General features: G+C 54.9%; 1 protein-coding gene across 1 annotated transcript in view; it reads right to left on the reverse strand.

The window, feature by feature from the left end:
* The window catches only part of Trpm8 (transient receptor potential cation channel subfamily M member 8), a 62,830-nt gene that overhangs the window by 14,685 nt on the left and 34,766 nt on the right, over positions 1 to 13,379 (reverse strand). The window contains exons 15-20 of the mRNA XM_048344143.1: positions 13,245 to 13,357; positions 12,580 to 12,796; positions 9,472 to 9,563; positions 7,987 to 8,128; positions 6,979 to 7,150; positions 4,266 to 4,443 (exon numbers count right to left, since the gene is read on the reverse strand). Of these exons, the coding sequence (XP_048200100.1) occupies positions 4,266 to 4,443; positions 6,979 to 7,150; positions 7,987 to 8,128; positions 9,472 to 9,563; positions 12,580 to 12,796; positions 13,245 to 13,357 (914 nt within the window). The remainder of the gene's footprint in view (positions 1 to 4,265; positions 4,444 to 6,978; positions 7,151 to 7,986; positions 8,129 to 9,471; positions 9,564 to 12,579; positions 12,797 to 13,244; positions 13,358 to 13,379) is intronic.

A 13,379-nucleotide genomic window follows, 5' to 3' on the forward strand; every position in this document is an offset into this window, starting at 1 on the left:
GAGACGCAAACTGCAGCCCGTGTCCAGACCGAACCCCTCGCCTGCGTCTGGACAGCCCTCAGCCGAGCGCCACCGGGGAGCGCAGAGAAGTCCAGAAGGATGCAAGGTCATTGGCATGGCGTCTGACGGGGCATCTGACCAAAGCGAAGGCCCCAGCTGGCCCTGGCACGGGGAGGAGGTAGGCCAGCGCCTGTGAGTACGGCTCTGAGATGGCGTCCTCTCCGTTCAAATGAAAGAGCTCTGCCTTGCAGGGAATTGTTTCATCTGCCCTTCAGCCGAAATCAAGTGACTCCGGGGACCCTCCTGTTGAGACTGGCAACGTCCTCGGCACCTCGGGGGCAGAGGACGATCTCACCAGCAGCTTCCCTTCCCAGATAAGTGGTAAATCCGTGCACCCGCACCTCGCAGGGCCCCCGAGGGCCGGCCCGGCTTCCACCCTGGTCTGTGTCTCTCTTGCAAGTCCGTTCCAGACTCGGCCACACAGACGTGGCATCTCCCGGGGGGGGGGGGGGGAAGGGGGGAGTGACAACCAGGCACTGTTTCCACATCGCCTTTTCCCCAAAATGATTTCTTATTCTTTAGCCACCGTTTCTGATTCCTGTAGAGAAGGGATGGAACTCTACAGAGAAGGCCTTGCGCTGCTGACCTGTGAGCACACACACACACGCACACACACGCACACGCATGTGCACACACACACACACCTCACAGCAACAGAAGCATCAGAGCGGCCTAGACACTTTCTTCTGGCCAAAGGGCGCACCAGCCCCAACTCAGAGGGCTCTCAGCTCCTTCTGTCCACCCCCCGCCATGGGCATCTATCTTCCCCACGAGGAGTCTGCCATTTCCCTTCCACGTGGCATCTCACGGGGTACCCTGCGCCTCTGGAGTCTCGTCCCTGGCAGGGTCCCAGCCAGCTGGAGATGCGGGGGGGGGGGGGAGGTGAGGTCATCTCCTGGGACCAGAAGAGCAACTGCAGCTGAGCAGGACAGGAGGGGGAGCAGAACCCCCCCAAAGAGGGACAAAATCTTGGAAATTCGCTGAGACTGGAAATGTTCCTGATGCCTGGCAGATGTTTAGAACTCAGATAGCCTAGTGCATCAATGAGATCCAGAAGCATGTTAAAGGAGCAAGAGGCTGTGGTCGTAGAACAGAAGGATGACTAAATGTGAAAACCTTTGTGTAATTCATCATTCTCGCAATACATCATGACACCAGATCAAAAGGAAAATATGATCTCAGTGGTGGCAGCAAACGTCTTTAGGCCACATTCAGCATCCTTTCCTGATGAGGGGGGAAGAGAGAGAGATAGACAGCACGATGGGGGAGAGAGAAAGAAGATAAGGGAGGAGGAGGAAGGAGGAGAAGGAGGAAGCTTAATAAATAAGGAATCAAAGGAACCTCCCATTATGGAGTGAAAAGAAACAAAAAAAGAGATAGAAAATTGAAGAAGAGTTGTTCCAAAATAACCAAAACTTTAATCGATCTCTTATTATATATCAAAAAGTAGAGACAGTGATAAAAACAAAAATAATCTTTCACAACCATAAATGGCTAATAAATCTGCCAGACGCTTCTGAAAGAAACCAGAAAACTATACTGGGAACACAAATATTTGAAGAAATGGAGATAATACCGTTTTCTTCGACTAGAAAGTAGCTAACTTCTTCTTAATAATCCTATAAAGTTAAGATCATCACCATAAAATTCACAAAACTGTTTTTCTTGGAAAGAGAGGGGAGGAAAGATTTACAAGATGAGCCTAGGGCTGCTTCTTATAATTAAAAATGCAAGGATAGCCAGGAATGTTTTGGATACCAAAAAAAACAAGGAAAAACTTGTATAACAGATGCGAAGATGATAAAAAAAAAAATAGTAACAGTGACTCCATAACAAAAGCCATTTGGTAGTAAAAAAAAAAACAGAAAGGCTGATCAAACCAGAATGTGAAATTCTGCAAAATAAATAATCACAGAGGAAAAACTAAATGCTAAAACAATGGTAGAATTTTAGGCTAAATTCAAATACCATTTCTACCCAGTGAGCTTATTGTCAGCTTTTCGCTGATTTCTGATGGTCACTCACTCCTTTCATGGCATAGCTAGCCAGGGCTGCCTATTGGGGGGAGGGGGGACACTGACTTTGGTACCCTCAGATTGCCTGGTGTATAGGTCACAATGTCCCTCACACCGCCTGGTATGTCGGTCACAATGTCCCCAGACCGCTTGATGTGTAAATCACAATGTGCAGCACACAGTGCTCCCCTCTCATCCTGCAACATGAGGAGGAGGAAGGCACGTGAAGAGAGGACTCCAAAGAAAGAGACAACACGGAGGAAGGACCAGTGTCTGAGGAGACGGAGGTGCTGACCCCGAGGGGACCAGTCCACCTCGGACACTTGCAGCAGAATAAACAGCCCACTGCACGCTGTAAGCACGCACCATTGTTGAGTGCCAGCTCAAACAAAAAGATGTCCATCTGAAGCCCCCGAAGCAACCTGCAAACGTGACAGGTCAGCTACTTTACGTTCTAAAACAGAAGTGGCTTTACAAGAGAAAATCGGAAGAATGTGGATGGGCCTGAAGTGGGTTCAACATAGGCCGTTGATAAACATAATAATATGGAGTTGAGAGGAGGAAACAAAAAAGTCTACAGCCGGCAGCAGGAAGAGCCAACCAGCAATGTCATGCCATTGATTTATGAACAATAATTCAGGTTGGCATACAGAGTTGAAGGCCCACCAACTCCCCCGTCCTTCCCGGAAAAGCCTGTGTACTTCAGTGTGCCTAGGAGATTCTGCAGACATCCCTGTCTGCCATCTTGCCCTTCTCCTTCACCCCCACCAACACGGTGGGCAGCAATTCCGGGTCCTGGCTGTTGCAGAGAAGAATGTCCTTCTCTGTAAACGGATCTGCCATGCTGACGAGGCACATGTATTATACTAGGCTACATTAGACTGCATCACACTGCGGTTTATTGAGTGTTTACATGTCATCTCTCCCACCGGTGCCAGGCTGTCACCTCGGTCCCTGACTCCCCATTATAAGGCTGCACAGACACCGTAATTAATAATTACAGCAGGGAGCATACATCCAGCACTTGGCCCCGTGTTTAGCACGGGAAAGCTTCTATTACATTAACAACTATTTCAATTAAGTGTCGCCTTCTTTTGGCCCTCAAGTTCCATAATGTCCCTTAAGAGAGCTAGATAGCACCAACCTTGTAGTTTGTGTCTGGTGATTATTTTTTTTTCCTTTCCTCTACTTTTCTGTGTATTTGTAATACGCCTACTGTGTATTATTCCTAAGAGTTAAGAAGTGTGTTCTCAGAAACAATTCTAGATGGCTGGTTGGCTCAAGAAATGATTCTGGATTGTTGGTTGATTCTAGAAACGATTCTAGATCGCTGGTTGGTTCTACAAGTGATTCTAGATTGCTGAGCCCTCTTCGGAGCTGTGCTGGGCGGGTTCATCCTCAGGACCGGGGCAGGTGGCCCGGAGTCACCCAGCGACTTTCAGTTCACTTCTGGCCTAGCAGAAGCTGCCCAGAGCGTGGAATCCACCATCTTGCCCAAGGAGGCCTCAAGTGAATCCTCCAGATCTCAGCCTTCTGAATTGCTTGGAATCCAGACATGAGACACTGGTGCCTGGCCCGGTCTCTTTCATCTTAAAAAAAAAAAAAGTGATTTTTTTTTGAACCCAAATATGTTTATCTTGTCATTGATAGCTGCTAGATTTCTCTCTCACATCAAGCTTTAATGAATAATTCCTTAAAATCAGATCTTTGCTTATAAATGCCCCGTCCGTGCTAGAATTCCTGTGTCCGCAGCAACTATGTACCTTACGCATTATACAGCAACGGCTTCTACTGAAGTGACCACCTGGGGCTCTTCGAAGCCCCTGTGAGGAAAAAGAAAGGAAACAGCCATATGCTGCGCATACAAAGAATTACCAAAGCCAGTACCTCTCACCATACCAGGTTTCCACCTCGGCTTCCTTCTACGAGAGCCCCAAAAGGCCAGCATTGCTTTCATGCGTTAACCTGGAAACGTGAAGGCAGCAGCTAACTAGAGTCTCTGCAGTGCCAGAGTCCCCGAGTCCCTGGGGGGCCGAGAGACCAGCACGGTGGTGGCCGGGGTGCTGAGCACAGTCTGCACTTGCCGCGGGTGGCGGCGGGTACTTGTCCCTGCCCCGACTCGGGGCTGTGCTGCCCCGGCGGGGGGGGGGGGGGTAAGGGGGAGGGGTGGGCGTGCGTCCCAGCACCTACCCGAACATGGCGACCAGCAGGTTGACCAGCAGGATGTTGGTGGACAGCATGTAGATGCACACCAGAGGGATGGTGATCCACTCGGGGAAGCGGGGCAGGTTGTGCTCGTCCAGCTCCACGCACAGCGGCTTCGACTCGTTCCCGGAGAAGGTGCAGTGGGAGAAGTCGTACGTGGTCCCTGGGGGCGGTCAGGAGGCCCTTCTAGGAGGGTGGGGGCGGGGCAGCCCGGAGGACGCGGGGGTCCCAGTCGCGGAAGGCCCCCGGCGGTCCTTACCTAGCCAGCCGGCGACCTCATGAAGGTCAAAGGCTAAAGGAAGGGCAGCAGGGACGCGCCTCGTGCCCGCCTGAGGGGGGAGGGCACCGGGGACGAGCTCCAGAAGAGCATGCCACCGGGAGGGCAGGCAGGAGCCGGCCACAGGAGTGACGGGGGGGGGGGGGGGCAGAGCGTCCCTACCCAGGCCAACACGGGCCAGCCGGGGCCCTGTGGTGGGGATGGGGGAGAACTGGAAACGCTGACCCCTCAGATGAAAGAAGTGACCAGACATCACACACACACACGCACACGCACACACACGCGCACACACGCGCACACACGGAATTTTATAGTGAAAGCAACGGGAAGTCATCGTATCACCGGACGGAGGTGGGGTTTAGTGAAAGCGTCCCTTTAAATGTGGGAACTCTCTCTCCGCTTTGGGTCCTCGACGTTGATCACAGCGTAAGAATTTCTGGACAAGTCCCCGATGGAAAGGAAACTTGGCAGCGCTGTGTTAAATAAACAAGCGGGAAAGCAGCCAGGCAAAAGCAGGCAAACACACACACAAGGGCGGGGGCACCTCTAACAGAGTGTGGGTGCTCTCACGGGGAGAGACGCCCAGAGACGCCCAGAGAGACACACACAGCTCCTTGGGCTCTTGGGGTGCATACAGGGTAAAGGCTGGGGGCCTGGCTTCAAAGTTTTGCAAAGATGATGTGTGTGTGTGTGTGTGTGTGTGTGTGTGTGTGTGTGTGTGCTCTAATCGTGCCTGGTGTTACTTTCTGAGTATTTCCAGGTAAGAATGCCTCCTGTCAGTGAAACAGATCCTACCCGAGACAAGGAGGCGCCCTGCTATCTGCATGTTGGTGCAGGGGGCGGCTTAAGTCTGGGGAAGCATTTTTCTCGTGTCAGATAAGTGTTCGTTCTTGGGGTGAGGAACGCACCCCTCCCTCGTGAAGGAAAGACCCTGCTGTCTCTCTCTGGAGCGAAGATGGCACATCTGTGTTTCTAAACACCCTGTTTCTGAGCTGTCTTCCAGCGGGCCTCGGTTTCCTTCAGCTATCCCGGTTCCTTTAGTCTGGGTTTATCCGCTGTGTCTCTTTGTACGGTGGAGCCCGGTACAAAGGCAAAGAAGGGCACGCGGGGCTTGCGATCAAGCTCCTGGCAGACGGGCTACGGAGACAGCTTGGAGACACAGGGGCGGAACCAAGCCGTCGGACTGAAGGACACTTTGGGGAGAAAACTCCACTGGTGTAGCTGCGGCCGGGACGTGGGGGTGGAATGAAGGCCGGGGGCTCTGGGCCTGCGCCCCAGCTGTGCCCCGGAGGAGCTGCCGGGCTTGGGGGCCTCGGAGGGAACCCCAGCGTGGACAGGAGACAGGACCGCGCCATGGACGTTGCTCAGCCGTTGGCCGGGAGAGCTCCACTCAGGGAAGGAGGGAGAACCGGGCCGGCGGCTCACACCTGTCATCCTGGCCACTCAGGAGGCCGAGATCTGAGGGCTGTGGTTCAAAGCCAGCCCTGAGCAGGAAACTCCGTGAGACCTAAATCTCCAACTAACCACCAAAAAGCTGCGAATGGAACTGCGGCTCAGGTGGTAGAGCGCCAGCCTTGAGCAAGAGAAGCTTAGGGAAAGTGTCCAGGCCCTGAGTTCAAGCCTCAGGACCAGACAAAAGAGAAATAAAGGGGGAAGAAAAGAGAAAGGAGCGAGGGGGAGAGGGAGGGAGGGAGGGAGGAAGGGAAGGGAAATGGTGGGAGATACAAACGCCTGGCTTTAAAGATGGCTCATGGCCAGGGATCATCCTTTGAGCTCAGGGCAGAGAGATGCCCTCAGAAAGACAGGAAGGTCGACCCCCCCCCCCCAGAGCACCTGAGAGGAAAGCCTGGCACCCTTCACGGGGCCAGCGGCTTGCTAACGGCTCGGGAGAGCTGTCAGGATGGATTGTGGCCGCAGGGTATGAGGTGGCGGCCAGCACTGTTGTCAGCGTCCTGGAAACGGTTCCCGCCAAGCCCGCGAAGCGCTGGCGGCTCACGCCCGATGTCCTACTCAGGAGGCCAAGACCCAGGCACCGAAGGCCCAAGCCCGTTCGAGCCCCAACGTCCTCCAGGCTCCATCTCCAGATCACCATCAAAAGGCTGCCTGGGGGTGTGGTCCGAGGGGCAGAGCACCAGCCAGGCAAGTAGGCCAGCCAAAGTAAAAGCTCAAGGCCTCCGTGTACACACACACACACACACACACACACACACACACACACACACACACTTTGAAAATCTGATACTAGGTGCAATTCCTTTGTAGGAGCAAAAAAAAAAAAAAAAACATGTGGCAGGGCGGGGTTCGTTTTCCGTCCGGGATGCCAGCCCCGGGTGGGGCTGGGCTGGGCGTACTTGAAGCCAGGAGAGCAATGCCCTCCTCCGCTGGGCGTCCCCCTCCCCCCACGAGCCACGCCGGGCTCACCGTCCACATCACTGGGCACCTGGCCGAACATGGCCAGGTAGGGCTCGTAGATGACGGAGCGGAAGATCCACCTCCAGCGCTGCTCGTTCTGCCTGAGGATCCCCTGCCGCGCCACCCCGAAGGCCACCATCCACACGGCGAACAGGAACAGGAAGAAGAACACGTCGATCAGCTGCAGGGGCGGCACAGGGCGCGGTCAGGCTGTGCCCACCGCGGGGACCGTCCCCGCGGCCCAGCGAAGCCAGATCACCCGGCCGCTCAGCCGTTCGCTTTTCGAAACACTCGTACCCTCACCTTCACGTCTTGGGGCACCTATTTTCCACAGTTAGCCCCAGCTCACGCCCCTTCGCTTACTAATCCTCAGGCGGCTTCACTTCTGGCTGGTAAAGCGCCCAACTCAAGAACCGCGCCCCCCGCTCCCCCGCCCGTCAGCCATTTGGGAAGTCCTCCCTGCAATCCTCCCTGTGTCCACACCACAGCAAATGCACATGCTTGAAACCCTAAGTTATTTCTGCAGTATTATTTTCCTCTAGGAAAATAAAAGTCCTCCTGGGACAAGAACGGATGGTTTGATTTATTTGCATCATTTTGCACACGTAGCGTGACTTCACGGTGACTGGCGCCTCTGAAACGCTTTGAGTTAAAAACCACAAGATCACCCTCCGCTTTGGAAAGGCACTGGGAGACGAGCTGATGCAACACGCGTTCCATCTCCAGACAGCACCCACGGAGGTTCAGCTCGTCCGGAGGCCGCGCTGGAGACGGCATCTCCCTCCGGTGGCCCTGGCCCTGTGGACTCCACCATCCACGCCTGTACAGTGAATTCAAAGTGCCGCCCCCCCCCACCACACCCTCAGAAAACCGCCCACTCACACGGTTGTAACGTATGAAATCTAGCAGAGCCCAGGAAATGGCGTGCATATGAATACTGGGGCTTGAACTCCGAGTCTTATCCTCTCACGTGGCTTGTTTTGCTCAACAGAGCTCCAGGCTCCGCCTGGCTCTTACCATTCTCTGCAACATTATGATCTTCGGTCCTAGATTTCTGCTTACGGTGAAAATGTGAATCAACCTTAAGGTAAATATAATGTAATCCAGGCAGAAAATGACCCGTCCAGAATACAGGGAGCTTTTATTGGAAGAGTGGAGCCTACGGGAAGAAGGAAAAGATCACTTGTGAGTCAATCGAAGAGGCATTGCGTAATTGAGTTCCTCACAGGATCTCCATGCAAGGGTGAGGGGAGCAAAGGGTGTAGAAATAGACCAGAAACAGCCCTGGGTCTCTCGCTGCTGAGACACCATGAAAGGCCAGGACAGGGAGGGACGGGACGCCGAGCAAAGCCAAGCACAGGCCCCTCCCCACCCCTCCCCCTGAGACCCTCTTGTAGAAACCAATCAGTCCTTTTTGGTCTGGTTAAATGGAGATTTCATTCAATCTGCTGATAGTTTTAATAAAGACGGCCTGTTTTGTAATATTAACTCTACTAATCCATGAAATCCATAAATCCCATGATCTAGTGTCCTTTTCAGTTTCCTTCTTCGTTGCTTTATAGTTTTCCTTGTGGAAGTCTTTAATAACCAGCCATTCTTGACACCCGCTTTGGCTCACAAAGCTTGGACAATGATGCCAACCCTGACCACCCCCAAGCCCTCGGGACTTGACGCTGAAGTGTCCCCCTAATAAATTCACTTCGTCCTCTCCAGATTACTCCATTGGCTAACCACCTGCCAACCTGTAGATTGAAAATCCCTATGTGTTTCCCCACTGGAACGAGCTAGCAATCACGTCCAACCCGTGGTACAAATGCTAGGACCTTCAACCCAAGCAGAAAAGAAGGCTGAGGATGGAACCGGGTTCCGAGCCCCTTCTAGTTGGGAGGGTGAGCTCTTGTTTGCTCACAGCTGCTCTACAAGATGGCGCCACCCATGTGCACTACAGAAATGGAGCTGTCAATCTCCGAGGGGCAGGCAGGCCCTGAGGGCAATGGGCGACGTGGAGCGTGGCTGGGACTCCCCCGCAGCTCTCCATGACGTGGAATCGCCCTGCCTGGGCCTCTGCACGTCTAATCACTGGCTCCAGCTCTGTGCTGGAGGGAATATGTTGGCATCTGGAAGGCCGCCAGTGTGCAAGCCAAAGTCCAGGGCATCTGAGAAGATGCCTACAGCCCCAGGTGAACTGATACCAGGAGACATTTAACATCCCCATCCCCCTCCGCGATTTCTGATTAGCTCTCCCCAGTGGCCAGTTAGGACAAAGAGAAGAATCAGACATCACCACGGAGCCCTTGTTGTTGTTGTTGTTGTTACAAATCACCGAGAAGGGGAAGAGAGGAGACACAGCTGGAAGCCAGGCCCGACGGCCCGCACGACGGTCTCCCGTGGGGAGGCGACACCATGGGCTTCCCGTGGCTCCCGCTGTCCAGAGCTCTGCCCCGCTTTCCGGTCCCGCGGGCCCGAGCCCGGGGCGGCGAGGCGGGCTGGCTGCGTACGTACCGGAACACGATGCCCGCGATGAAGTAGAAGAGCCCCAGCGTGTCCATGACGTTCCAGAGGTCGGTGAAGTAGTTCACTCCGTTCATGTACCACTGCAGCACAGAGAGGGGCGGGGGACACGGACGCCTGACACACAGCGCAGCCACTCCCGGACCTCCGCTGCTTCCAGCTCTTTCTTTTTTTGTCTTCAGCGTGAGCGGGGAGGGGGGGGGCTTGGCGAGACCTCCCACCGCCTCGTGCTCCTGCAAGGGGACTGGAGGGGGGGACGGACTGGGAGCTGCTGTTCCCCGTGTACCAAGTCAAGCAAAGGGGCCCCTGTGTTCTCCTGGTCTTTCGAGATGAACTCCCCGTGTGGGAAGATGGGGGGGGGGGCACCTGGGCCCCGCGCCCCGCGGCGTAGAGGATGCGCCGCCCCGTCACGGAGACAGGTTTAGGGGCTTGCTCTAAAACGCTCCCGGCACGACGCGACAAAACAAAACGGTCTCCATTCGCCAGCCGCCTTCTCCAACGCCGGAGCGAGGCCTCGATTCGATATGGGGCGCTCGGCGGGGAGGGGGCTCTAAGCCGTTCAAGATCCCACCCGATTCGAAACCCCGGGCCAGGCTCCTGCAACATACACCGGCCTCCGTGAGGCACGATCGCTCGCGTCGCGAGAGAGCGGGTGTCACCCGTGTCTGTAATGACGTGAGGAACGGCAGAGTCCCCGGTGCACGTGGCCCTTCCTCCCTCCCCACCCCCCCCCGCCCCCGAGGGCCTTTACCAGCCCCCCCCTGCCTGGCGCTCCAGCACAGACACGGAGGTCATGGCCCCGGACACGGAGGTCAGGGAGGGAGAGCAGGAAGCCCAGGACCGTGTTGCATGCGCGGACGCCGGGGGGGGGGGGGGGGGGTCGGGATGGAAAGGCAGATGGCGCCTCTGCGCCCTGCACGGGAGCCGCGGGGTCTGCCTGGCGGAGCCCCGAGGGAGAGAAGAGTGCCCAGCGGTCACCGCGGCGTCCGCCTCCGCACAAGGGGCCACCGGGACGCACGGGAGACCCCCCGCGCGCTGGGTCCCCAGCACGGCCTGAAGTCAGCAGCGCCCTGCTCTGGATTATTCCCCCGCCCCCCCACCCCACCCACAAGTGCCAGGCAGGTTAATGAAGACAGCGCCCAGCCAGCAGCATGAGAGTCGGAGGAACGCAAAGGGGCCAGCGGAGGGAAACGGCGACCCCCGGTGACAGCTTCCTTAACGACAGTGACCTCCAACGGCGAAGCCAGGCTCCGGCCCCCAGCACTGGCCTTAGCAACTCAAGACCACTGAATTAAAACTGCATCGGTGAAGGCAGCTCTTAAGGAGAAAGAAAAGAAGTTGGATGTGGCCGCGCAAGCCTGCGATCTAGCAACTCAGGAGGCAGAGGTTGGGCAACTGTACTTGGAGGCCAGTCTGGGCAAAAGAACTAGTTCACGTAACCTATCTCAACCACGGCTGAGCACGGGGACCAGGCCTGCCTGTCATCTCCAGTGGTGTGCGGAGCACAAGTAGGAGGCTCACAGCCAGTAAAGTGAGGACCTACCTTAAAATAAACCAATACATGGGGCTGGGGATATGGCCTAGTGGCAAGAGCGCTTGCCTCCTATACATGAGGCCCTGGGTTCCATTCCTCAGCACCACATATACAGAAAATGGCCAGAAGCGGTGCTGTGGCTCAAGTGGCAGAGTGCTAGCCTTGAGCAAGAAGAAGCCAGGGACAGTGCTCAGGCCCTGAGTTCATGGCCTAGGACTGGCCTAAATAAATAAATAAATAAATAAATAAATAAATAAATAAATAGATAGATAAATAAATAAATAAATAAATAAATAAATAAATAAATAGATAAATAAACAAACCAATACACAAGAAGACCAGAGGCATGGCCCAAGGGGTAGAGCGCCAGACTCCCAAGCGAGAGGCCCTGAGCTCAGTCTCCAGTACCACCCCAAGTAAATAAGGAAGGAAGGAAGGAAGGAAGGAAGGAAGGAAGGAAGGAAGGAAGGAAGGAAGGAAGGGAAATTATGAGGGATGTGAAGGTAGAGAGAGATAGAAAGACAGAAAGAGACAAACAAGGAAGGAAGGGAGGGAGGGAGGGAGGGAGGGAGGGAGGGAGGGAGGGAAAGTATGAGGGATGTGAAGGAGAAAGAGAGACAGAAAGAAGGAAGGAGAAAGAAAGAAGAGAGAAAGGAAGGATAACAAAGAAAAAGAAAGAGAGGGAGAGGAAAAGAGACAAAACAAAAAGGAAGGGAGAAAAACGGAAGGAAAGAGAGAAAGAAAAGGAAGGAACAAAGAGACAAGGAAAGTCAGAAAGCAGAGGGAGAAGACTGGAATAGATACATCACACTCGCCCTCTGTGTCAAATACCACTTTGCAGCAGGAACTCTAGTGACTACCTATAACTGCCTGTCTGTAATTCTTTCCTTCTCTCCCTCTTTCCCCTCTCTTTCTCTTCTTTATCGCCTTTCCTCCTTCCTGACCTCCCTTCCCTCCCTCCCCGTCTTCACTTTCTTCTTCCCCCGTCTTCTCTTCCTTCTTTCCTACGTGATTCTTCACTTTTCCTCCCTCCCTCTCCCTTCCTCCCTCCCTCACCCCTCCCTCCTTCCCTCCCTTCTTCCTCTCTCCCTTCCTCCTGCCCATCCTCTCATCCTTCCTCATCTTCCTCCTTTCCTCTTCTCTCTCCCTCTGGCTCTGAGCCCCATACACGCTGGCCGGTCTGCCCTCCCCATCTCCCATCCCTCCCCTCCCCCACCCACCCAGCGCAGCTTGTGCTTCTGCTTCGTGGACAATGCCCCTCCTCCGATGCTCTTCCCCACCCCCTGAAACGGTGAGGAAGAAGAGCCGGGCAACAGAAGACGGCCCCTGACAGAAACAGTCTACCGTGGAGAGCTGGGTCACGGTGGACGCAGCTGAGCGGGTTAAGAGGAAGACATACTGACAGCTATCCAGAAATGACCAAAGGCAAGGAAAGATGGGGAATGGAAAGCTGGGGAAGGAGAAGCGCAAATGAGAAGCAGCTCGGGGTGTGTGTGTGTGTGTGTGTGTGTGTGTGTGTGTACCCCCCACGGAGGCACGCGGGTGGACGGCGCGGGGCGGCCTACCTGCCTCACTTCATCACAGAACAGGACGAAGACCAGCGCGTAGAGGATCAGCTCGGGCGTGTGCGGCACCGAGTGGAAGTCCATGAGCAGCACGTAGGCGAAGAGCAGGAGGAAGGCGATGTAGAAGACCACGTTCCAGGAGAAGACCACGAAGGGCGAGGTGAAGAAAGCTACATAGTACCAAAGCAGCTTCTTGTGCTTGTCAATGGGCTTCTTCCTGCATCGAGAGAGGCGGGGGCGGCCTGGACATGTAGAACGTCCACATTGGCACACTCATGAGAGCACGCGTGAGCACACGCACACACACACACACACACACGCGCATGTGGACAACAGCCCTCTTCCCCCGCTACAGAGCGCCAACCTCAGCTGCGTGGACTGGCAAGGTCTAACCCTGATCCAATCAAGATGGAGCCCAGGAGTTTCAAGATTGGCAAGGCCGGATGCCTCCTAGGGATCCGCAGATACAAACCTTACCTCTACACCTGTGTGAAACCAAACACAGGAAATGCAGAGGCGGCGCACAGGAAATGCAGGCAAGGCGCCACGGTGAAGGCTCTGCATTCACGGTGTTACAATCACGAACACAGTCGCTCGCGTGCACACAGGGATGCAGCCACACACAAACCCGCTCACACGCAACAAGCACGCGCCTGGGGTCCTACCTAAACGATACGAGGCCGCAGCCCACCAACGGGATGATAAACAGACACAGGATGATCTTCCAGTTCTTGGTGTCTCGAGAAATCTCCCCATACCACTGCTTGGAAAGAAAGTTCTATAGAGAAACGGATAAAGAA

Source organism: Perognathus longimembris, chromosome 4, assembly GCF_023159225.1.
Source record: "Perognathus longimembris pacificus isolate PPM17 chromosome 4, ASM2315922v1, whole genome shotgun sequence".
Taxonomy (NCBI): Eukaryota; Metazoa; Chordata; class Mammalia; order Rodentia; family Heteromyidae; genus Perognathus; species Perognathus longimembris.